The sequence below is a fragment of the Pseudophryne corroboree genome, chromosome 9, assembly GCF_028390025.1.
Source record: "Pseudophryne corroboree isolate aPseCor3 chromosome 9, aPseCor3.hap2, whole genome shotgun sequence".
NCBI classification, from domain to species: Eukaryota; Metazoa; Chordata; class Amphibia; order Anura; family Myobatrachidae; genus Pseudophryne; species Pseudophryne corroboree.
In genome coordinates, this window is record NC_086452.1 from 428,770,641 (window position 1) to 428,794,688 (window position 24,048).

The window sequence follows — 24,048 nt, forward strand, 5'->3', positions numbered from 1 at the left end:
CTTCAGCCGCCGGTTTCCGGACCTCTTCACGCTTCAGCATCTGCAAGGGGGTCGGCGGCGCGGCTCCGGGACCGGACTCCACGGCTGGGCCTGTGTTCGATCCCTCTGGAGCTAATGGTGTCCAGTAGCCAAGCAGCAAATCCACTCTGCATGCAGGTGAGTTTACTACTTTCCCCCTAAGTCCCACGTTGCAGTGATCCTGTTGCCAGCAGGACTCACTGTAAAGAAAAAAACCTAAACTAAACTTTCTCTAAGCAGCTCTTTAGGAGAGCCACCTAGATTGCACCCTTCTCGTTCGGGCACAAAATCTAACTGGAGTCTGGAGGAGGGTCATAGGGGGAGGAGCCAGTGCACACCACCTGACCTAGTAAAGCTTTACTTTTTTGTGCCCTGTCTCCTGCGGAGCCGCTATTCCCCATGGTCCTTTCAGGAACCCCAGCATCCACTTAGGACGATAGAGAAATATATATATATATATATATATATATATCTCCTCTTTATTAAGACTCCACAGTACCAGGTGGTGATGACCATAATAGGGGAGAAGGTGCTTGACATGTAGCCCCTCCGCCAGCTCCAGGCGCCACCTACTGCTGGTGTTCCCGCTCTGGAGCTGCCTCACACTCTCCCTCACTCCCTGACTGAGATGCTGGGCCCATTTTCTATGATTATCTGCGACTGGTCTCCGGGACTGCAGGTCAAGGTCTCCTCTGTAAATCCGCCTGTACATCAGCACCTTGATTTTACAGACACTTAAGTATTCTACATGTCATCATTAAGACAGCGTTAGTTAAGAACAAGTGTACCTGGGCCAGAATATATTGTACGAGTATTCCGATACATACATTCGGTCTCGGACCGCACATTGTTATATATTTATATATCCGACCTGTACTCCTATGACCTGGTGGATATAGTGGGGTCCCTGCTCTGTTACAGTGTCCCCGCCAGTGTCTCAATCAGTCTCCTTAGACTGCGACTGGATTGCGATTTAATGGCGGATCCCGCCTGGGGCACCCTCTTTACCTCCTCCCTTCAGTAGCAGCCATGTGAACCAGGAGAGTGTCTGCGACTGTGTGCCTAGAGCCGGAGCGTCTCCGCCGCAAGTACCCAGGAACAGAGCCACTGGGGAGGTGACGGAGCTGCAGCACACAATGTCACTGTGACATGTAAGTGTTGTGGCCCTTGAAGTCTTCTAAAAGCTTTTTCAGCGCTGCCCAGTGCAGCCCCCCTGTTGAGTGACCTGCTTCTGCAGGCACCAACTCGAAACTGAGCTCACAGTGCCTGGAGGCGGGGTTATAGAGGAGGCCGCAATGCATCCTGGGACAGTCTAAAGCTTTAGCCTGTTGGTGCCTGGATCAAGATCCATCTGTACACCCCGATGTTTCCCTGTGGAAACCAATGTATCCCGCTGCAGAAAGATACTATATACTGCACATAAGGCAGCGGACATTCTGTAAAAAAAGACAAAGCAGATTATAAATTACAAAGTGATTAATATTTACTTATGGGGGAACTTGCAAGTATAAGAGTTTCTTGTACTGTACATGGAATTTCCCATTATTCATGTTCTGCACAGCTAAATCTGCAAAATGTTTTTTCTGCTCAACCAACATACTGTACTTTATTTTTCACATCTATTTAGATTCTGAAAACAGTGGTACTGTTCCCTTGTCCTGACAGAGCCCATTACCTGCATTGGTGCCGTTGTTGGGAGAGCTGCTGCTCTCATTGCTTTGGTATAAAGGTTCGGGTTTCTCCTGTATAGAGCTAGCTGGCAGCATGATGATATCCTCCATGGATTGTTTAATCCAGCGCTGACGACGAAAATAAAAAGATCAATGACACCAATCACACATAGTATTATCAAGAACATTTAGGGAACTACACATTAAGTTCTACTCTTTCAAAAGTGACAGAAACCATTCTGAAAGTGGACATATGGATATCAGAGCACAAGAGCTTCCAATCACAACGCAGAATTAACACCAACCTTTTTGCAGGACCCATAAGTGCCATCCACCTTTGGAGGTCTCCTCCGCCTCTCTGGCATAAAAGGAGACACGAAGCGTATGTAGTGTTTGGGAGCTGTGCATATGGATGGGAAATGGGATAGTCCAGGGAGCATGTTAAGGGTAGTTGCCAACACGGTTGGATCTGTGGTAATCCGCAAAGTGTGATCAATGGGACAGTCCTGCTTCTCCACCTTGTCGTTTAACCATTCTGTTACTAGGTACTGGGAAGAGACAGGTACTTGTTAAGTAAACGCAGATTGGAGAGTTTGGGCGCATAACGGACATATAACCTGATCACTATGACTGATGTAAGAAACACTACCAACCTTTTTAGTCTTGTGGTATTTAAGGCTTGCGCGGGTTGGCTGGGTGACCACCTGGGCTACAGTAGGAGACTCTGAACCTTGTGGTATGTCGCTGATTCCTACATTTTCTGTGGTCCCGGCCTCTGTCGTGGCTGCACTCGTGGTCCTATCCTCCGCCACCGGGGGCGCCAGCTCTACTTGCTGAGCCACAGCTTGACGTTGCCTCCTCAACCTCTGCGCTGAAGCACTGCGGTAACGTGACATGCGACTTTTTGGACGAGGCCTGGTGGATTTTGGTGTAATTGGCTTAGGAGCAGGTTTCTCTGTATTGGCTTCCTATGTAAACAAAATAAATACCCTTATTAGTGACTGTACTTTTGGACGTCCCACCAAACTTTTATTTTTAAAGGACAGATATTTAATTGAAATTACTTAAGCCTAGATCTCTCATCTAACTGGTACATTGTAACTAGTAAGAGGTAGGCTCACATGACAGAGTGTCTGCGCACTGTAACCTATAGAGGCAGGACGCGGAGCTCTGCCTGGCATAGCAGGGCATACTTAGCTGGACAGTCACGGATCAATAAAGGCTAAATTATGTCCTTGCACAGACAAGCACACGCCTACATTCATCTGTCCCATGTCATCACTTACTGATCCACCTACAGAGACTCCTCCCCAAACCATCAGTGTGGCCAAACCCATTAAAAGTATCACTACTGGCAGCTCATATGTAAAAGGCTCTTCCTGATAACTGCATCTCAATGTAGTCTCCATGACAGCACCACCCAAAGATAAGACTGCCCTGTGAAAGGGACAGGAAGTAGAGGCAGAACAGCCCCTTCATCCCGTCCATACTTCAGACAATAAGGGTGCTGTCACAGACTCTATGGGGAGTATCCAATTAGGGTCGGAAGTTTTGATATGGCGGAAGGACGGCACTTCCCGCCAAATAATTGGAACTTTTTGACACTTCAATATTCAATTAAAGTGCCGTTTTTCCTCCCTGTCGAAAATGCAGACAAGTCGAAAAACACACGGGGATGAGCGGAATCTATGCTCATCCATGTGTTTTTGACCCCGCCGCAGTCGAAAACGAGTCAGTTTTCAATCATTCATTTCCACCCATAAGAGAGGGTGGAAATGAATGGTCGGAAAAAGAGGGGAAATGGGCGGAAACGGCCCGCAATAGAATATTGCAGTGTCGGATGCTCAGTGTCATAGAAGATCCGAAACTAATTGAATATCCCCCTATATGGAAAACACAATTACCAGTAAAAGTCATTTACATTTCCCTTATACTTCCACGCAGCCAATACCAGGAGAAAAAAAATCACATTTAATTAGAGATATTCAAGGCTTGAAATACTTCTTGATGAAAAGTCAAATCCAAGTTCAACATCAAATTATGTTTGGAGAAAATGTGAAAACTGGAGCATGTTGCTACACTGCAAATCTGCTCCAATGAGGCTTCAGATCTTGTACAGGTCCAATATGACAGAAATATGCTTTTTGTTCCCCATGGTCTTGAAGTTATGCCAGTGTCCCCTAGTGGCTGACAGAAAAGTATGCATTTTGTGCCTTGACAAAATAGTTCTCCAGCCAGCTCAGGAAAGAACATTAGTAACACTGGGGTGTTTGGTATCCCTGCATAAGATGAGATACGGTCAGACATAATCGGTGCATTTACAGCTGAAATTCCTTTTGTGGCATTTAAGGTCTGTAATACTGTTAACAGCGCTCCATAAGTTACATACAGCCTTGTGACGTCTCACACTTTCCAGGAAACCTCAATCCAAATGTGCTCTCTTTTCCTGGGGTTATCAATTTCAATTAGTGATGAACATTTTAGGATCCTGGGAACTCTTTTACTACACCTGGAAAAAAAACTTGTGCCTAGAATGCCCAAAGATAATTTCATTGATGAAGTAGTCAGATTGGCCTTTTTTTCCAATCAATAAACCCTAATCCAAATATGGACCTCTGCTATTGTTCCTTGCCCGATATTCACCCTCCTTCAGTAACATAGGGAATGAAGAATCACCTTCACATTTGCTTTTCTGATACTGCCATCTGCAATATCTATTCTCTTAAGGCATTTGTCCTACCTTTTGAATGCTTCTTACAGGGAATTCAGTTTTTTCAGCTATTGCTTTTGCAATAGATAACCGAACCCTGACCCAACTAAGTATAAGACCCACAAAGGTATGGTACAGTGTGTGAATTTGGATTATGCATCACCTGACCATTAAATGAAGCAAAGCAGCCATATTTTAGTAATTAGCTGTTGTAGCAATACTTTGTGATTCCGCTATAGTGGCACGGATATCATTCTTCTTTATAAGGACTGGTACGTCAACATCTGATCTCAAGGAGTTTTATCTTCAGATGACATTCTAACTGATTCAGCCCAACTTTCACGCACAATTTTCTCTATCCATATAGCAACTCTTACACCTTGTAATTCCAGGACGGAACATACACTGAGCAATGGGTGGGTCACCCGCATACTGGAACTAGTAGACCGCAGCCATCTCCTTGTTTCGGTAAAGGACTCAAAATCAACAGAAGTACCCCATACACACTCTAGTATAAGACACCACCATAGATACAGATGTGACTTGGACATCCATGTGACGTGGTTAAATGTCCTCAATGGCTGAAATTGTGCCAGGTGGTGGAAGGGATATATCAGAGGATGTGGTACAGTTTAACAGTGATCCAAATCCCTGAAGCTGGACAGATAACTGAACCCTGAGCAAGGAACCCACTCCCTCAGCCCCACAAATCCTGTCTCTGGCCAACAGTACAGGGAATGAGAAATTGGAGATTGGCTGTCTAATGGGCCTAATATTTGCCAGCTCAGGAAAGAGCAGTAGTAACACTGGAGAATATGATATCCATGCATAAGATGAGACACGGTCAGACATAATCAGTGCATTCAGAGCTGTAGGGGGCACAAATTGGGGGCCTTCCCCCCAAAACAAGACATGTTAGAAGGAACCAGTGTACTCTAACCACCCGAAGTAGGGACCAGACACTAACGGGCTATTTAACATCATTACGTCCAGTCCCAAACATGGTGCAGGCCCATTTCTCTGCCGGCACAGAGTAGTATGGGAAGACAGAGAATTACAACCGACAAACAAGACACACAAAGCAATATACTACTAGTAAGGGCTGGGTACCGTGGCTTAACTCAATTTTGAATGAATTTGAAATTACGATGTAAAAAAGGGGACAGAGTAATACATGTGACAATGAATGTTTTTAAAACACACACACAAATATAAACAAAATAACTTTATAAAGTGGACGATACGTCTACAATAATTGTATCTAGACCTCACTAAAAATGATGGGAGTCCTTTATCTTATTAAACACTAAAGTGGGGACCAAGTAGATAAAAAATAAATATTTGAAAAAGTCTAGTTTAGAGAAAATTTAGGAAATCTAAAAAGTTCTTTAGTGTCTGCAAAACTAATCTGGAAAGGGCAAAAACATTACCCCTATTCCTTTTACTCCAACATACAATATTCTACAGGGTCTGGAAGGCAGAAGGGCAAAGGGGTGGCTTCCTACGAATGCCTCCAGTGAATTAACTGTACCGTCCTTATTTTGACAGAACTGTGAGAAAACTTCATACCATTAGAAGACGTTTAGCAGTGACATCCAAGTAAAGTGGAATGGGTTCCTCGAAGACACTGCATAGAAAATGGTTGTACAAAGTTTTAAATGGTGTCTCAAAGAACAGACATTGAATACATGCCGCAAGTTTAAAAGGTCTCCAGAGAACATGAGCTGAAGAGATATGATCTACTGTGACATCCCATAAAATGTTGTGGAAGACTTGGCTTGTTAACCCAAACTAAGTTTTCGCAGTGTAACACTTCAGCGCCACACCGTGCAGCTCCTCACCAATGCCTGTGATGATCTTCTGGTGTTCACTCCCGGCTGCGTGGGATTGGTCGTAGGTTCTGCTAACGTGGGGCTTTCGGATTCTGGCTCCGAAGCATCAGCTTGAGGTGCAGATTCTACGATGGGGCGGACCTCCGCAGCAGGAGGGGCCTCGGTTTCAGCAACCGCTTGTTCTGGCTGCTGTTCTCTGCGTCGCCTTCTTTTCTCCAAGCTCTCAAGTGACTGCATGGTGAGATCTACTTTCTTTTCTTCTCTCGACTGCAAGGACAGAAAAACAACGTGTGTCTAGTTTGTTTGCAGGTGGGACACACAGTAAGAGTATATCATCGGCTAAATCTAGCACCCACATAACCTCACTAAACATAGTGGAGTTTATGCTCGCATAAACAATTTCTGCTCAGCATAGTAAGATCAAAATCAGTGGAAAATTCACTGAATGCAACCAGTGGCAAGTGGCTGTGGAACAGACGGACTTTGGTTTAGCAGGATAAAAGCATCTTTAGGGCATTAGCAGGCCGTGGTGAAATAAAGGGAGGGGGGACATAAATGGATGGATTTATTAGGTGGAACCAGCAATAAATTGAAAAGGAAGCTCTAGAAGCCCCAGCTGCAAATAAATACTTGTTCAGCCTGGGATCTTTACACAATAACACTAACTACTGTATTCAAAGATTAGCTGGCGAAGTTATGAATTAAATGGAATACTCCAGCTCTGGACTGGGGACCTGCAGATCAGATGCGCCGATCCCAAAAAAATTTTTATTGCTCAAAATATCTCGAAAAACAAACAACTGTCAATTATTATTTTTTTTAAACTGTTTGGCCTGTAACGCCCTTATAACCTAAATGTTGCGTCTTCATGAAAATATTCAGATCCCACTGGTTTAGCTAAAGTTGCAGCTGAACTATGCAGCAAATAACAGGCAAAGGGGACAGCACGCACCCTTCTAGTCCGAGGCATGGGTCCCATCTCTTCCTCCTCTTTAGTATCTTCCCGCTTATCTGCCATGTCGCCTTCCGCCTGCGATGAGGGGACAGGGCTCGACTAGATTATTAATGCTCACAGATGATAAAACACAATGCAACAAGGATTTAACTTCAAATGTTACTAAGGTTTGTCAGACACCAACATAATATTGAGGCAGTCCGTTTTGGGCTGGTATATTTGTGAAAATGCCACCTATGAAGTCACTGGGATCTTTTGGCCGCTGTCCAAGTTAATTCGGTAACTTGTACTAGAAAAGGAAGAGGTTTGGTTCTCATGATTAACACCCCCCCCCCCCCCCCCTGCAGACCGATAAACGCGTGGGATTAGTTTCATGTGAGCAAAGACCTTTAAATCTACAACTGAACAAACCTAATCCACTCTTATTATCAAAATGCACCAGTCTAGTTATACAAAACGAGGAAGCTAAACCCCAAAGCTACGGGGTGTGAAATGGTGCAGATATCTCTTCCTCCTCTCCCTCTTACACCCAGGTGTTCCGATACACCATTTGAGATCAGAAAGACTACATAGAATACAGGTTACTTATTCTGTAACAATATACTCTATAGTTATTTACCTCGTGGTCACCAGTTGCATCAGCCGCTACTGGAGTCTCAGCCAGTTCATCAGTCTGGTGACTGGCATTTTCGTCCCCTGCGTAACCCTGCTGTTCCAACTCTCTCCTCCGGGCTTTCCGATGCCTCGTCTCTGCTCCAATCGACAGCGAAGGAGGGACAGGAGGTGACATGTCCGTGCAGTTGGGATTGCGTTTCTGTACAGGACAATTCCGATTCCCTTTGTGGCACGCGCAGTCTACCTTATAATTACTGGAAAAAGTAAGACAGATGGCGCAATCACTCATCTACTAAGCCAACAGCGCAGAGTTCAGTTAATTGCCATCTACAGGCATAAGCAAGACTCTTGGGGGGAATCCAATTACCCACGAACAGCTCAGAGTTACTGCTGCGGCGGCATGTTAACGCCAGAAAAGGCACCCAAATTGGCCTCTTCTAGTGCCAAGATTGTTATTTTTTGTTTGCAGCTATATGGGGCTGCAAATGGTAATACACACGTCCGGTAGTGCAGAAAAAAAATCTGCACTCACTTGCGCCGCAACTTAATCGCGGGTAATAGGATCCCCCCCCCATACTGTGTGAAGAGATATGTTTCCAGAGTCATCTGCACCAAACAAATATAAAAGGAAAAGGAGTTGTGCTGCTATCCGATGAAATCCTTACATACAGTAAGCGTAGAGTAAAGACTGAATGACTAGAGGATAATCACTAAAACCCGCACTTACCAGTTACTGTAATCAAAGTCAAAGGCAATGGTGACCTCTGTGTCTTTTGCAATAGCAGCAATGGCATAAATGCAGAGATGGACCATCCCATCTGCAATCACGTGACGGACCTAGATGAAGCAAACGGCACTGTCACCTCTTTAACACAACTTAAAGCACTTAAAAGTAACCATTTTGAAGAACAAATATTCCTATGGCCAGCTGGGCCTGGTAATTACACTGCTGCTACTGGTACTGTAGGAAAACCTTCACGTTTCAGCTATAAACAAGTTTGATGTATAGACTCCATTTAATAAGGAGGCATGTCAAATACTGCAATCTTCTTGCTATATTTTGACAGAAGCCTCAAATCACTCCTCTGTGCTTCTGGGGGACCCTGCTATTTCCACTATATTACTTTCAATCTGTTGCTTTCTGCCCCCCTCACATCATGACATTGCCCCTGTCACATGCAGCCCTGTCCTCACTAACACATCACTCATTTCCTGATATACTGTGTGCGGCTGGGGGACCCTGCTCCTTTCACTATATAACGCTCAGTCTGCGGCTTTCTGCTACCTCTGTTCCCCTCCTCACTAACACATCACTCATCTCCTGATATACTCTATGCGCTGGAGGACCATGCTCCTTTCACTTATTAACCCTTACTCTGTCGCTTCTTTATTCCCTTTTCTGCTAGGGCATAAGTAGCCCCATCGTAAATCACATCAGGCATATGAAGGCAAAAGTAGCAGCCTCCCACAAGATAACATGTTCTAACCCTGGAGATTAATACATGTAAATGCATCCTGTGTGCAATCTATAGGAAGGTGCTTTCATGCTCTATGCCCTATGTATTTATGGGTACCCGACAACCATGCAGGATAGTCCTTTTTCCGTAATGGACCAATATACATCTTACCAAACTACTAGGAACAATGGCGCAGATGTATTAACCTGGAGAAGGCATAAGGCAGTGATAAACCAGTGATAAGTGCAAAGTGATAAACGCACTGGCCAATCAGCTCCAATATGTAAATGATCGGTTAGGAGCTGATTGGCTGGTGCGTTTATCACCTTGCACATATTACTGGTTTATCACTTCCTTATGCCTTCCCCAGGCTTAATACATCTGCCCCAATGTCCCTGCATGCAGATAAGATGTACTATCTAACAAATATGTTTAAGTCACAAATCAAACTGGCTACGTTACATGATTGCTATTCCATTAATAAAGCTGTTTCTGCAGCTGTTAGCAACACCGTTTGAATGGCTACACCCTCTAGACAGCAACTCAGGATGACTGTCCCTGACACCAGAACCCAAGCAGTACATACTGTATTCCCAGCAACTACACACTATTAGAGAAATCACACATGCAATATGTCTAAGTTTACCTCGGCATTGGGCGTACAGGAGCGTCGAATAAACCTGGCATCATTACCGAAAGTCCGTGCATCCACGCACATTTCCAGACCATTAAATTTGGAGTAGAACAGCACAAAGGGGTACGGTCTGGCGAAGGAACACAAAAACATGTTTGGTGAATATAAAAGAAGATTTTGGTACTTACCGATAAATCCATTTCTCTGAATCCTCTAGGGGACACTGGAGCATCCATTTACATTAGGGGTGTGAAGCTTGCAACCGGAGGTGTGGCACAATCTAAAATTAGCATTGTGTGCACAGCCGGCTCCTCCCCCTTCACATCCCTCCTCCCTCAGTTTGGAAAATTTGACTGAGAGAATAGGACATGATACTCTAGCACCTGGCGAGGAACCGAACCGTACAACATGTCAAACAGTATCCAAGAAACGGTTAACCGATAAACGAACGCTGTTTGTACGAACTGTTTAAACGAGAACTTCGAACACAGAAAGCCGACAGCACCGAGGCGGGCGTCCAGTGTCCCCTAGAGGATTCATAGAAATGGATTTATCGGTAAGTACCAAAATCCTCTTTTCTCTTTCATCCACTAGGGGACACTGGAGCATCCATTTACATTAGGGGACGTCCCAAAGTTATCCCCAAGGGAGGGAGTGCTGTCGGTGGCCTGCAAAACTAAACATCCGAACTTAGAGTCTCCGGACGCAAAGTTATCAAACTTGTAATCTTTTGTGAACGTGTGGGCTAAAGACCACGTTGCCACTCTGCAAGGTTGAGTAGTGGAAAACACCTCTGGCCTCCGCCCATGAGGCCCCCACTGATTGGGTGGTAGAAGCACCAGCCTGAATCGAAACCTGTGTTACAGGAAATATAAGCTTACCGAATAGCAAGTCAAATCCGTCTAGACAAAAGACTGTATAGGTGCAGGCCAAAACTTCTTTGGCCCATCTAAAAACAAAACAAATGGTCCGACCTTCGGAAAAGTCGATGTAACCTACACGTATACCCCTGAAAGCTCTGACAACATGCAAAGACGCATCCCCATTTGCAAGACTAATCTGCAAGATACTAGAAGGAGGGGACCATGCATGGCTGGTTTACGTGAACCCCCGAAACAAACTTTGGAAGAAAATCTGTTCCTGTACAGAATTCCGTCCTATCCGCCTGAAAAATGAAGAAAAAAAAAAAAAAAAAAGGACGTCTACCCTATAGGGCTCCCAACTCATGAACCCGCCTGGCCGAAATTAAGGCCAGCATTAATGTGATCTCCCAAGAGACATATTTCAGGTCTTTCTTGCAAACGGCTCAAAAGTTGGAGTTCTCAAAAAAAAAACTCCAACTCCAAAATCAAGTCCACCGGCGCAGTGGGAGGACGAAAAGGGGAACGTATGCTCAGAACCCCCAATGAAAAGGTTTGACCTCTGGCAAGGATGCCAACCGCCGTAGAAATAGGATGGAGAGAGCCGAAAGTTGAACCTTCAGAACGCCCAGTATCAGTTCTACTTCTAGACCGGCCTGAAGGAAAATTAGAAGTCTGGATAAGTGGAAGTTCGTCGAATTCCACCCACATACTTGACGCCAGGCCATATATCTCTTCCAATCTATGTAGTAGTACATGATTGTGACCTGCTACCTAGCGACAAACATCGTAGAAATGGCCGTTCTTGGTATCCCTCTGTCTCTTAAGATCCGGGTTTCAAGAACCACGCCGTTAAACGCGACCTGTGCAGGACTGGGTGTTGAAACTGTCTCTGAGATAACAGGTTCTCCCTCCGAGGCCACCGCCAAGGATCTTCCCCTAGTAATCCTTGCAGTTCTGAGTACAACTCCTGCGGGATCAGTCTGGTGCGATCGGGATCGCCCACATTCGTTCTTATTTCAACCCTTTCAGAACCTTGGTATGAGTGGGAAAGGAGGAAAAATGTAAACCCTCCTGCAATACCAAAGAAGCGTTAATGCTTCCACACCGTCTGCTGTTGGATCCATTGTCCTGGACACCCATCTGGGCAGCTGATGGTTTTGTCCAGACGTCATTAGGTCCACTTGAGGTAGACCCCATTTCCATACCACAATGTCGAACATCCGTGTAGTCATCACTCTCCCGGATGCATGTCCTGGCGACATGAGAGAATCTGCTTTCCCAGTATTCATCCCCTGAAATGAACACTGCCGAGAGGATGATGCGTCGCCTTTCTGCCGACAACAAGAACCTTGTGTCAGCCCTTGGCGCCTTCCCACTCATTGTTCCTCCTAGACGGTTTAAGCAAGCCGTCGTCATGACATTGTCCGACCGTATCCTGACGTGTTGACCCATAACTAGGTCTTCGGCTAAGTACACTGCTCTCAGTTTGAAAATGTTTATGGGCAGGTTGCTCTCCAGTAACGTCCATCTGCCCTGAAACTGATGTTTCTCTAAGACGACACCCAAACCTCTGAAAATGTCGTCTGTTGTCAGGATCCTCTATTCCTAAATGCCGAATCTCTTGCCAGCTGGTAGATTCCTACGTAACAACCCCAATTTAAGGAGGTTCGTATGCGCGGTGGAACCCGGATTCTTCGATATAGAAACCAGTGCGAACTTGCTCCCTAAGCAATGAGGTTTATCCGGCATTGTCGAAGAGGAAGTCTGTTGTATTGGATAGCCTCGAACGATGCCATCATGGTCCCGAGAAGATGCACACAGAGGTGTAGCTACACCGTGTGTGTGTCCGCAGTTCCCGAGCCACTAAGCTCTGCAGGACCTGGACCTTGCACTCTGGTAGGAACACTCCCAAGTGTACCTTGTCCAAGAGGAGACTGAGGATATTGAATCTGTTGAGTTGGCATGAGGATGGGTTTCTGGAAATTTACAGTCCACCCATGTTGCATGAGAAATAGATGAGATGATTGAACATCCTTGATCAACTGTTCCCATGCCTTGATTCAGAGATCGTCTAGAAAAGGTATAAATCGTGACACTCAACAAACTCAATCCTGCAACCCTGATTGCCAGGGTCTTCGTAAAGATTTTGATGATAGACCTAATGGCAAGTCCCAGAATTGGCAGCGATCCGTCACCAGCGCGAACCTTACTCAGCCTGGTGAGGAGCCCAGATTTGGATATGCAGACATGCATATTGTATGCTTTCTGAGGGCGGTGAGGCAATCCTGTTGTAAACAAACTGACTGTGAGGTCCTTGTGAAAATCCAGTTTGTTGGGAGATTCTGTTGTGTATGTAAGGGTCTGGTGAGGTTTTGGCCTAGATGCCCTAAAACCTTCCAGACGTGAGCCCACCAACGGGGACCCCAGGTGAGCTGTTAGGCTGTCATGCCATGGTTTTGTCAGCAGGTTTATCCTGCTTTCTGGTTGCTGCCTGTGAGCAGCCTCTATCGAACCCGGGTGTTCAAGCATTGCAGGCGGCCGCTGTTCTAGTTAGGCCACAGCCGACCATTCCTCTGCCCCCACGTACTTGTGTACCGAAACCTCTTCCCCGGGCTCAAAAGGACCGTGATCTAAATGAATGAAAAACTGGTCCCAATTAACCTCTCCGAACTTGTGGAGTGGTTCTTGTATAAGGCGTAGGTATAAAGGTGGACTTCCCTGCAGTAGCCTGCGAAATCCCCTTGTCCAACTGTAGACCGAAAAGCATTTCACCCCCAAAGGGGGTGGATTCTACCGCCCTCATGGTGTCAGAGTCTCCTTGCCATTCTCTGAGCCATAAATTCCGTCTAACCGATATGGCCGATGCAGAGATGTGCGATGCTATCCTGCTAATATTCTTTGAGGCTGACACAAGCATGAAACAGATTCATGACTGTGTTCCGCCCGCTGGGTAATCTTTTCTAAGCTATATTTCCTCAATAGCCTGTACAATACGTCCAGACCATGCTCCCATGGCCCTGTAGACCCAAGTTCAGATGATCGCAGGTCTCTGTGTTGCACCTGCTGCTACCAAAACTTTGCCTTTCAAAATCGTCACATTAAGTATTAGTAAGATTGTCTTCTTTGACAACCTTCCTAGGGAAGCATCCACTACTGGTGGGTTCTCCCACTTAACCATTACACCCATAGGCAGGGGATAAGTTACTTGAGACGTCATTTTTTTGGGGGGGAAATTGAAAATGATTGCTAGAGGATTCCCAAGCCTCTTCCATTTGAGATTGGGAGGATTTAGGAATGGCAAATACCACTGACCGCGGCTTTTGGGATTCGAACAATTCGAATTCTTCTTCCATTACCGCTTCAAATAAAGATTTAAGACCTAAGATTGCCGTGTCCTTTTCTGGAAAATCGGCGCTTAGGTTAGATTCAATGAACTCACCTTTCTCTGTATCAATGAGAAGACCCTCTTCCTCCTTCCAGTATAATAGGAAGAGGTTTCTTAACTGCCTTGCGCACATTCCTTTCTGTATGTGTGGGTGGCGTTAACCTGATGAGAAATTCCTCCACCAATCTTAGTTTTATTCTATTTGCAAAGATGAGCGTGTTCCCTTCCTTTACGCTTTCTGTAACCGCAATCTGGGTTAGCGTGCTTGGCTGGTGCTTTTGACTGAAACAGCAGACACACACACATAGAATATTCAGCGGTACTTTCACCCTTTTAATTAGGTAGAGAAAGACCGTAGGGATGAAGCAAAAGATAACCTTTACCTGGTCGGCTGTATCTTCAGAATTAAATTATTATTATTATCTTCCATATAACAGTCTTACAACCCTTGCACCTCCAACTGTGAATCCGCTTTTATGAGCGCGTTTGATGTTCAGTTGCATCCCTTTATTTTCACAGGATCTTTTAAATAGAAGTTGAATATATAAAGCATAAAGATCTATGATTAATATACAGGAGGATCTTTTGCAGCAGCGACCACTATTCACAAGGAGAGGGAGCCAAATCTATACTTTTAACAGGCCAGATTTCTCCTAAGGAGAGAGAGTCCTCATATTTTAATATAAGACCCCACCCCCTATTCTGACTGGCTAGACCTCAAGTCCCCACTAAGAGGGCGTGTTTTCTGCTAGCAGTGACATTTGGCGCCTGTTAGTCACGAAAAATGGCCGCATTTGAAAATGTTGTGACATCTCAATACTTTACAAAGGTACCCTGTGGCCGCCGGCCGGAGCCGCTAATGTTGTCCTCGCAGCGCGTTCCACAGCGCGGTGCCTCTGTTGCCTGAGTCACCCTCCACCCCGCCGCTCGCACAACACCGTCTCTCCCGATCTCCTCCATATGCTGCACCGCGGGTTACCTCGCCGCGTGTGCAGCGTAGGAGCTGGAAGGGACGGCTGCAGCTGGCCGGAAGGCTGGGAGACTGTGACAGTGTCTCTGTGAAGCGGCGGCGGGAGGGGGGTGTGCTAAGCTCTCTGTCCGTTCTTACGTCCGCTCACTCCTGCTGCGGCTACACTGATCTCCCCACCGCTGTTAACATGGGAGATCAGTGTGTAAAAATAACGCAGCGCTCACGGAGGGGGGGACGCAGGGAGAGCTGGTATTAGATAAAGCTGTGGAGGGAGGGAGAGCGGGGGACGCTGCGCTGCTATTGTAATAAATAGTCATTTGGCAGCAGCGTGGTGTGGGGCTAATAAACTAGGGCTTCTGTTACCACAAGTACTCACGACCACCTCTGAGTCCTCCTCATGTTGAGAGATGTAGATCCCTTTAGCTGGGATCCGTGTCTCTCCACACTGCAGACACTTGTCCTCCTTTTACTAGGTGGACGGAGTCCTTTATTCTGTTAAGCCTGCACCCTCCTTCCATTTATGTGGGATTGGGCATAGTCTTTTTTCCTGTGTTAAAGCCTGCACCCTCCTTCCATTAGGTGGGATTGGGCAGCTTTCCTTAGGAAAAAACCTGCACCCTCCTTTTAGTTAGGAGGGATTGGGCCAGTATAAAACAATAAAAATTAAAAATATAAATAAATAAAATAAAGAATTGTCTTCAAGGAGCAGGAGCTCCCTTCTTGTGCTTCTTCCTCCTGGCACAATTTTCCAAACTGAGGGAGGAGGGATGTGAAGGGGGAGGAGCCGGCTGTGCACACAATGCTAATTTTAGATTGTGCCACACCTCCGGTTGCAAGCTTCACACCACTAATGTAAATGGATGCTCCAGTGTCCCCTAGTGGATGAAAGAGAAAACTATCCTGCACCTACTTCTACACACTGAGGGACTATGCGCTACGCTCTTAGCCATGTAGCACTATTTTAAGCTCATTGGTTGGTGAACCGATAAGTCATACAGATCCCTGGTTATTCAATCACCCTTATCTAGAGTCCGTACCAGCAAATTTTAAACCATTTTCAAACAGACGTTGATCCTTGGAAGGCGTTCAAATTATTGAGTTACAGACTATATCATTGGGCTATAAATAAAGGCCACAGAGCCAGGTGCCCAGTGCACTGGGTTACTCAGGGGCAGATGTATTAACCTGGAGAAGGCATAAGGAAGTGATAAACCAGTGATAAGCGCAAGGTGATAAACGCACCAGCCAGTCAGCTGCTAACTGTCAATTTGCATATTGGAGCTGATTGGCTGGTGCGTTTATCACCTTGTGCTTATCACTGGTTTATCACTTCCTTATGCCTTCCCCAGGTTAACACATCTGCCCCTCAGTCTCCTGAATGACAGAAGCACTAAGCTACAATTGTAAATGTACAAAACAATCTTATAACATAGTATCTGAGGTTGAAAAAAGACAATTGTCCATCGAGTTCAACCTCTCCTATGCATGATGATTTGACTAAAATTTCTGACTGATACTGAGGTCAGCTGTTGCATTTTATCCCTATTTATAGTAACTATAATGCATGACTATGCACCATACCCCTGGATATCCTTATCCATTAGGAATTTATCTAACCCATTCTTAAAGGTGTTGACAGATTCCGCCATTACAACTCCCTCAGGCAGGGAATTCCAAACACGTATTGTCCTTAACGTGAAAAAGCCTTTACGCCGTATTGTGCGGAATCTCCTCTCCTCTAACCTGAGCGAGTGCCCACGAGTCCTCTGTGTTGATCTAACCAAAAACAGGTCCCGCGCAAGCTCTGTGTATTGTCCCCTTATATATTTGTAGATGTTGATCATATCCCCTCTTAGTCTCCGCTTTTCCAATGTAAACATGCCTAGTCTTTCAAGCCTTTCCTTGTATTCCATCGTCTCCATGCCCTTAATTAGTTTGGTCGCCCTCCTCTGAACCTTTTCTAGCTCCAGGATATCCTTTTTGTAGTACGGTGCCCAGAATTGTACACAGTATTCAAGGTGTGGCCTCACTAGTGATTTATATAACGGGAGTATAATACTCTCGTCCCTAGCATCAATACCCCGTTTTATGCATGCTAATATCTTATTAGCCTTCTTTGCTGCAGTCCTACTTTGGGTACTACTGCTTAGTTTGCCTTCTATGAGGACACCTAAGTCCTTTTCCAGTACAGAATCCCCTAATTTTACCCCATTTAGTAGGTAGGTGTAATTTTTGTTCTTGTTACCACAGTGCATTACCTTACACTTGTCTGTGTTGAAGCGCATTCTCCATTTGGCTGCACATGCTTCTAATTTAACTAAGTCGTTCTGTAGAGACTCGGCATCCTCCTCTGTATTTATAGCCTTACACAATTTGGTATCATCTGCAAAAATTGACACCATGCTCTCTAGACCTTCTGTTAGGTCGTTAATGAAAATATTGAACAATAGCGGTCCTAATACTGAGCCTTGCGGCACACCACTTAGCACTTCAGTCCAAGTTGAAAAAGATCCATTAACCACAACGCGCTGCTCCCTATTATCTAACCAGTTTTTGACCCAAGTGCATATTGTGCTTCCTAGCCCTGATTCTTGTAGCTTGTAGATAAGTCTCATGTGTGGTACAGTATCGAACGCTTTGGAAAAATCTAAAAAGATTACATCCACGTCTTTACCCTGATCTAGGTTTGCGCTGTTTCATAAAAGCCAAGTAAGCTGGTTTGACAGGATCTGTCCGTCATAAACCCATGTTGATTCCTTTTAATGACCTTATTGACTTCAAGGAACTTCTGAATACTATCTCTTAGAATACCTTCCAATACTTTCCCCACTATAGATGTAAGACTAACTGGTCTATAATTACCTGGTTCAGCTTTACTTCCCTTTTTGAATACAGGCACTACTTCCGCTATACGGCAGTCTTTGGGAACCATACCTGATATAACTGAATCCTTAAAGATCAAAAATAGCGGTTTTGCCAGTTCAGAGTGAAGCTCCATTAGAACCCTTGGGTGAATACCATCGGGCCCTGGTGATTTATTAATCTTTAAATGTTTTAATCGGTCACAGACTACTTCCTCGCTTAAATATTCCTTTTCCCCGCATGCAATTTCTACCCATAATGTCTCGACAGTGTCTACAGTCCCTCCTGAATATCTTCCCGTATATCAGGTTTTAAAAACGGCTTTACGTAAAGACACACCCCTCCACCCTTTTTATTTAGTCTGTCTCTCCTAAACAGTGTATAGCCCTCTAGATTGACTGTCCAATCATGAGATTCGTCCCACCAAGTTTCAGTAATGCCTATAATATCATACTGTTTGCTTGCTGCAAGTATTTCTAGTTCACCCTTTTTACCAGTAATGCTTCTGGCGTTTACATACATACAACTAAGGTAAGTATTTTCCCTTGCGTTAGGGACATCTTTCACCTTATGTAGCAATGATGACCTGTAATCGTCATTGGTTAGTGCTTTGGTAAAATCTCTTTTAGTACCCATGTTAGTAACCTTACCGCCTGCTCTTACCCTCCCCCCAACTTCTCCCCCATTTCGTTTACTACCGCCATCCCCACTATTCTCACTGCATGACCCGTAGTTTCTAGCTAAACCCTCCCCCCAGGCTCCTAGTTTAAAATCTCCTCCAACCTTCTAACCATCCTTCCCCCCAGCACCGCTGCCCCCTCCTCAGTCAGGTGCAATCCGTCACGACAAAAGAGATGGCGCCTGACTGAGAAGTCCGCCCAGTGTTCCAGGAACACAAACCCCTCTTTCCTGCACCAATCCCTAAGCCACACATTTACCTCCCTAATCTCCCTCTGCCTCCCTGGACTAGCGCGTGGCATGGGTAATAATTCCGAGAATATTACCTTAGATGTCCTTGCCTTCAGTTTCTTTCCTAAGTCCCTATAGTCTTTCTTAAGGACATCCCACCTTCCGCTAACTTTGTCATTGGTGCCAACGTGCACCAAGACCGCCGGGTCTTTCCCAGCCCCTCCCAACAATCTATCTACCCGGTCCGCGATGTGCCGTACCCGAGCACCCGGGAGACAACAGACTGTACGGCGATCACGGTCCCGGTAGCAGATTGCCCTATCTGCCTTCATGTTAGTAACCTCGTCCAATCTTATGGCAATATAACCTCACACTGAATCTTTTCCAGTAACCAGGTGATACTGGCATGAAGCGTCCAGGAGAAATACTTTATAACTGAGGCATCTGTAAAATAGGTTCCAAAATCTATATACTGATAATTATGGCAGCGTTGCTGCTGAATCCTTCTGCCAAACTTGCACTTGCCATCTATGTAAAGCGTTGCTGATGGAAAAGTCAGATGACCAGAAATAAGGACTAGTACAAACATGGCATGCTTACTTTTTGAAGAACTGGCCGTTGACTTCAAACTGCTGCCGCAACATGACTTTGCCCCGGTATTCAATGACGAGAGTGTTCAAGGGCAAGTCCTTAGCCGCGCGCAAGATTTTCCGGTGCTTTTGCACACGTGCCACTCTTCCCAGCTGGAACTGCGATACAAGGAGGTTAAAATAAGCTAAATAAAATATACATCTAACACAAAGTTGGTCTCATCACAAGACCCATTTGTAAAGAACTTGCTTTTCTGGAAATCCAATAAAGTGCTTTTTTTCATTGATTTTTAGAAGATTTTATAATAAACAGAACATGCACGTCATCAACTACAGATCACTTGGAAAAGTGACGCATCATAAAACAGTGCGGGGCAGCATACAGGCACATATTCCAAGATGATAACAATTAGACAACATGGGGGTGGATTCAATTGTTATATCGCACCCAATCTCACGTCTAGTGACGGGAGGTTGCGGGACGATATTCAATTGTTCTTTTTTTATTGCGCCCATAAATGTCAGGTTTAGCCTATGTATATGGTTTGGTATACCGGTATGGGGACACAATATCGCCACCCACCTATAACAATGACCATGGGTCAGCTTAATGATCTACCCAGTGGAGCTGCGCCCCTACCCAGTCTGGAAAAACACCATCTGTCCCAGATTATGTAAAGGAAAGAGAGTTCCATACCTGCATCTGAGATCCCACAACGGTATTGTTACATGACAGCTCCGTTTTCTTTATGGTTTCAGGCAACGCCGATTTGCCTGCCAGCTCCTTGCTGGTGCGAACGTTTCGCTCCAGCAGGCTTTGCATGTCTGCGCTGTACTGGTTCGTAAAGGCCTCTTCGTACTGGTCAGTCCAAAGCCTGATCCGGTTCTCCCAGCCTTCTGTAGTATTTTCGTCCAAGTTGTTAACGTCTGAAGGTGAATTCTGCAGGGCACAACAAATGACTGTCAGCTGACTGGCCATCGGCTAATAGAACAATTTCAGATTCACTGACAGCGCATCTATCTGCTGCGTTGTCACCAACTGACCAGTAAACAACAAGTTATCGGGCAACATTCATTTTGTCATAGACAAGGCAAATGTTTCAACTATTTTTTGGGGATTACGTGCAGTGAAATCTCAAAACACAAGATGTTATAGACATGTGCCTGAAATGCATGGCGCTTGGACACCAATAAAAAGTATACCTTGTATAAATCTCTATAGTAAACTTCTAGTACAGGCGCTCTTCCAAACTGCTCAATAGGCTGAAAATTCTGGTGGGTCACGCGCCAGATTGCAATGACAACGTGTTTGTACTGTAGGTATAACTTTTCTTTCTTTATGGAAGCACCCAAGTTGTGTAATGCAGGGTAGTATACACAAGTCTGGGGAAAACAGTGACCTTCACTTTATTTGGTCACCATGAAGCAGTGGGGTCTGCACAGACACCTTCTGCATTATAGGATGTGCCAGTCTGGTGCAAACCTGAACTTGCATACATTTTGCACACACAAGTCTGTATAGAATAACAGGCTGCGGCTAATTATACTTGGTGTCTGCCATTTATAGTGACCGAATGCTTAAAGTGTAACTGTTGCGTCAACAAAACAGACAAATCCGTCCAGCCTATCTGCTCACTAGGAATAAGGGACACTTAGTGATTCAATAGGCTGCTCTGCCGCAATCATTGGTTAAGCCCACAACATGGCTGTCTCCACTGTAAGTGACTGATACACTTTAAGTATTGTCAAGGGAAGAGAAACTCACCTTCATGCGGAGAGACTTGCGAGAACCTTCCCTAAATGCCTGTGCAAACAACAAAAACAGCAATCAGACTACTGGACAGATGAACATTTAATTGAGAGTGATCACTTACAGGCACATGCCTAAGATTATGGTATCACTATACTTGTTCAATATCCTAATGCATACGTTCTGACACAAACACGGCGACGAGTCGTTTTGCTGTCCAACAACAAATTAGGCTTAGCAGCAATTATAGCATGCGCATTATGCACAATGAGACTTCACCGGAGGTGGCCAGACAATACTACAACACACTGAATCGGAAAGTGACCGAGTGACCTTGAGCATAAAGATAGATTCAAAGGTTTATTCACCTAAACATGTGACACAGAAAGCGGTGTTCGCAGCTTGTAGCATAGACTTAAAATATCTCCAATTAAAATGTCTTCTGCAGGACAAGGGAGAATAGAACCAACTTAACCATCACTTATGGTGGGCGAGGGACAATAGAGCCACCTAACCCATCATTTATGGTGGACAAGGGTGATTAGAGCCTCCTAACCCATCACTTATGGTTGGCGAGAGAGAACAGAGCCACTAAACCCGTAACTTTTGGTGGACAAGGGAGATAAGACATCTTAACCACCACTTATGAAGGGTGAGGAACACTTGAGCCACCTAACCCATCACTTACGGTGGACAAGGGAGATTAGACCCATCTAACCCATTACTTATGATGGACAAGGGAGATTAGAGCCTCCAAAACCATCACTTATGGTGGGCGAGAGAGAGCAGAGCCCCTAAACCCATCACTTATGATGGACAAGGGAAGATAGAGCCTCCTATCCCATCACTTATGGTGGACAAGAGATTATAGAGCCATCTAACCCATTACTTGTAGCGGACAGTTGAGATTAGAGCCTCCTATCCGAGCATTTATGGTGGACAAAGAGATACAGCAGCATTAATGCGTTTCTCTACCTTTACTTTTTTGGATTTTGGAGCATTCCGAGCTTTCTCTGTGCTTTTCTTCCTCTTTTTCGGTTTACTTCTCCGGACCCTGTTGACGGTGAGAGTAATGCTGGTGGGTGTGTGCTGGGTGGCTGTGTACAGCACAGTGGATGGAGACAGCTCCTCATCCCAGCTCTCTGTAGCACTGCTCTCACCTCCTGTACAGAGCACAGATGATGAGTATTAGCATGTTACGTGGATAGCGAAATATGACAAAACTGATAGAGACTTATGTCAAAATATAACACGGAGACGGAACCGACGTAGGATACATGTATTTAGATTTGTGACTGTAAAGCTGGCAAAACAGGAGCCAATCTGCCCACATGCCTGTTTTACTACCAGCTGTATGTCCAACACTTCAGTTAGCTTAATCCTTCCAGGCGTATCATATTAGTAATAAGAATGATAACGGGCGACGTACCGGAGACGTTGTCTTGCTTACGGCGATTCAGCTGGATAACTTTACTTCTGTTCACGCCCCTGAGAAGAAAAAAACCCAAAAAGTACAATTAAGACAACTGTAACAACCTAAGGGATTACCAACACACTGAGAGGCGCCGGTGCCCATTTCTGGTGGCAGCGTGTATTAATTTTGCCATGTTACAAGCCATCAGAGGTGGCGGGAAGGCTGACCCACCTGCATTTCTCGCATTTGATAAGAAAGCCATCCGTGGAGTTACTGCAGTGACACCAGTTGGGGCTCCCTTCTCCGTCAGAGGAGCTCTCACTTTCCCCAGAGTGCTCCTCCTCCGGTGAGTGGATGCCATTGAGCTCTGCACGGGGAATGATGGCCTGGACAGGTGGCGATGCAGGTGGTGTTGGTGGTGGTGGGGCTCCATAATTGTGATCCTATATAGCGGAGGGATGGATTTTTAAACATGCAGATTTACAATGCAAAGTCAATCAGTTACTAGAAATATAAATGGAAAGGCTCCTCTCCCAGCAACAATAAAACAGCTGAACAGATTATACAAGCTGCATCTCATAACACTGTTGTCTGGTCCCTGACCGCCAGTGCCATCAGAATGAGCTGTGTGGTCAGGAGAAGACTACAAGCCAGCTCCTAGTACAGTCTTCCTGCATCAGTATGACTGAAGGCTCACATCAATTCTCTGCACTATTGCTTCATACACTATGGCTCTGTGGCTGGCTATTTCCCCACATCATGACACTGCCTCACCCTCACTACCCCATTACACACATGGACAGCACACTTATCTCATGCTGTGAATATCCCTATGATGAACAGGATAAGGAGGCTGAATATCAGAAAGTGTCTAGACCCTAATCAAGCAGATCTTAAAAGTCCAAAATATGATTAAATCTAAAACACCTATTGTCTTTTGCATTAACCTAGTCTGCAAGGACAGCAAGCGAGAAGAACTTTCTGGATAGGACCCTGCGAATGGAGTGACTGGTGGAGGGAGAGGTCACAGGGAGACTGAATTGAGAAATCCCGAGACGGATGGGAGACTTTATCTTACATAGGAGCTGGGGCCAGGCTAGTGAAACGCATTGTACTTACTGCATAAGGCAGACCCCGGTATCCGTGGCTCTGGCTGCCTGGGTAACTGTGAGTTGCATAGATGGTCTTTCCACTAACTGCAGGACTTGCTTCAACTGATTCAGGGCTACGGGAGAAAACAAAACAACACTCACATTCTAGGCTTACAAATGGCACTTCATCATCATATGCGTATGTAAAACTGTTCCTGACATGATTACAGGTACCCCCCCTGCTTCATATCCACACAGCTGTGGCTCATCAACAGACATAGCTAACATTACATTTACAACAAACTTTCCTCATGTATTAACCC

General features: G+C 45.2%; 1 protein-coding gene across 8 annotated transcripts in view; it reads right to left on the minus strand.

Moving 5' to 3' along the window:
* SETD5 (SET domain containing 5) overlaps positions 1-24,048 on the minus strand; it is a 185,427-nt gene that overhangs the window by 29,524 nt on the left and 131,855 nt on the right. For 5 of the 8 annotated variants that reach the window (XM_063941006.1, XM_063941008.1, XM_063941005.1 and 2 more), the window contains 15 exons: positions 23,754-23,859; positions 22,866-23,077; positions 22,650-22,708; positions 22,196-22,383; positions 21,236-21,274; positions 20,168-20,410; positions 19,481-19,629; positions 9,904-10,021; positions 8,528-8,637; positions 7,805-8,054; positions 7,183-7,260; positions 6,240-6,497; positions 2,342-2,656; positions 1,994-2,236; positions 1,694-1,817 (listed from right to left, as the gene is read on the minus strand). In XM_063941006.1, the coding sequence (XP_063797076.1) occupies positions 1,694-1,817; positions 1,994-2,236; positions 2,342-2,656; positions 6,240-6,497; positions 7,183-7,260; positions 7,805-8,054; positions 8,528-8,637; positions 9,904-10,021; positions 19,481-19,629; positions 20,168-20,410; positions 21,236-21,274; positions 22,196-22,383; positions 22,650-22,708; positions 22,866-23,077; positions 23,754-23,859 (2,492 nt within the window). The remainder of the gene's footprint in view (positions 1-1,693; positions 1,818-1,993; positions 2,237-2,341; positions 2,657-6,239; positions 6,498-7,182; positions 7,261-7,804; positions 8,055-8,527; positions 8,638-9,903; positions 10,022-19,480; positions 19,630-20,167; positions 20,411-21,235; positions 21,275-22,195; positions 22,384-22,649; positions 22,709-22,865; positions 23,078-23,753; positions 23,860-24,048) is intronic. The other 3 variants (XM_063941009.1, XM_063941010.1, XM_063941011.1) reach the window with 3 other exon arrangements.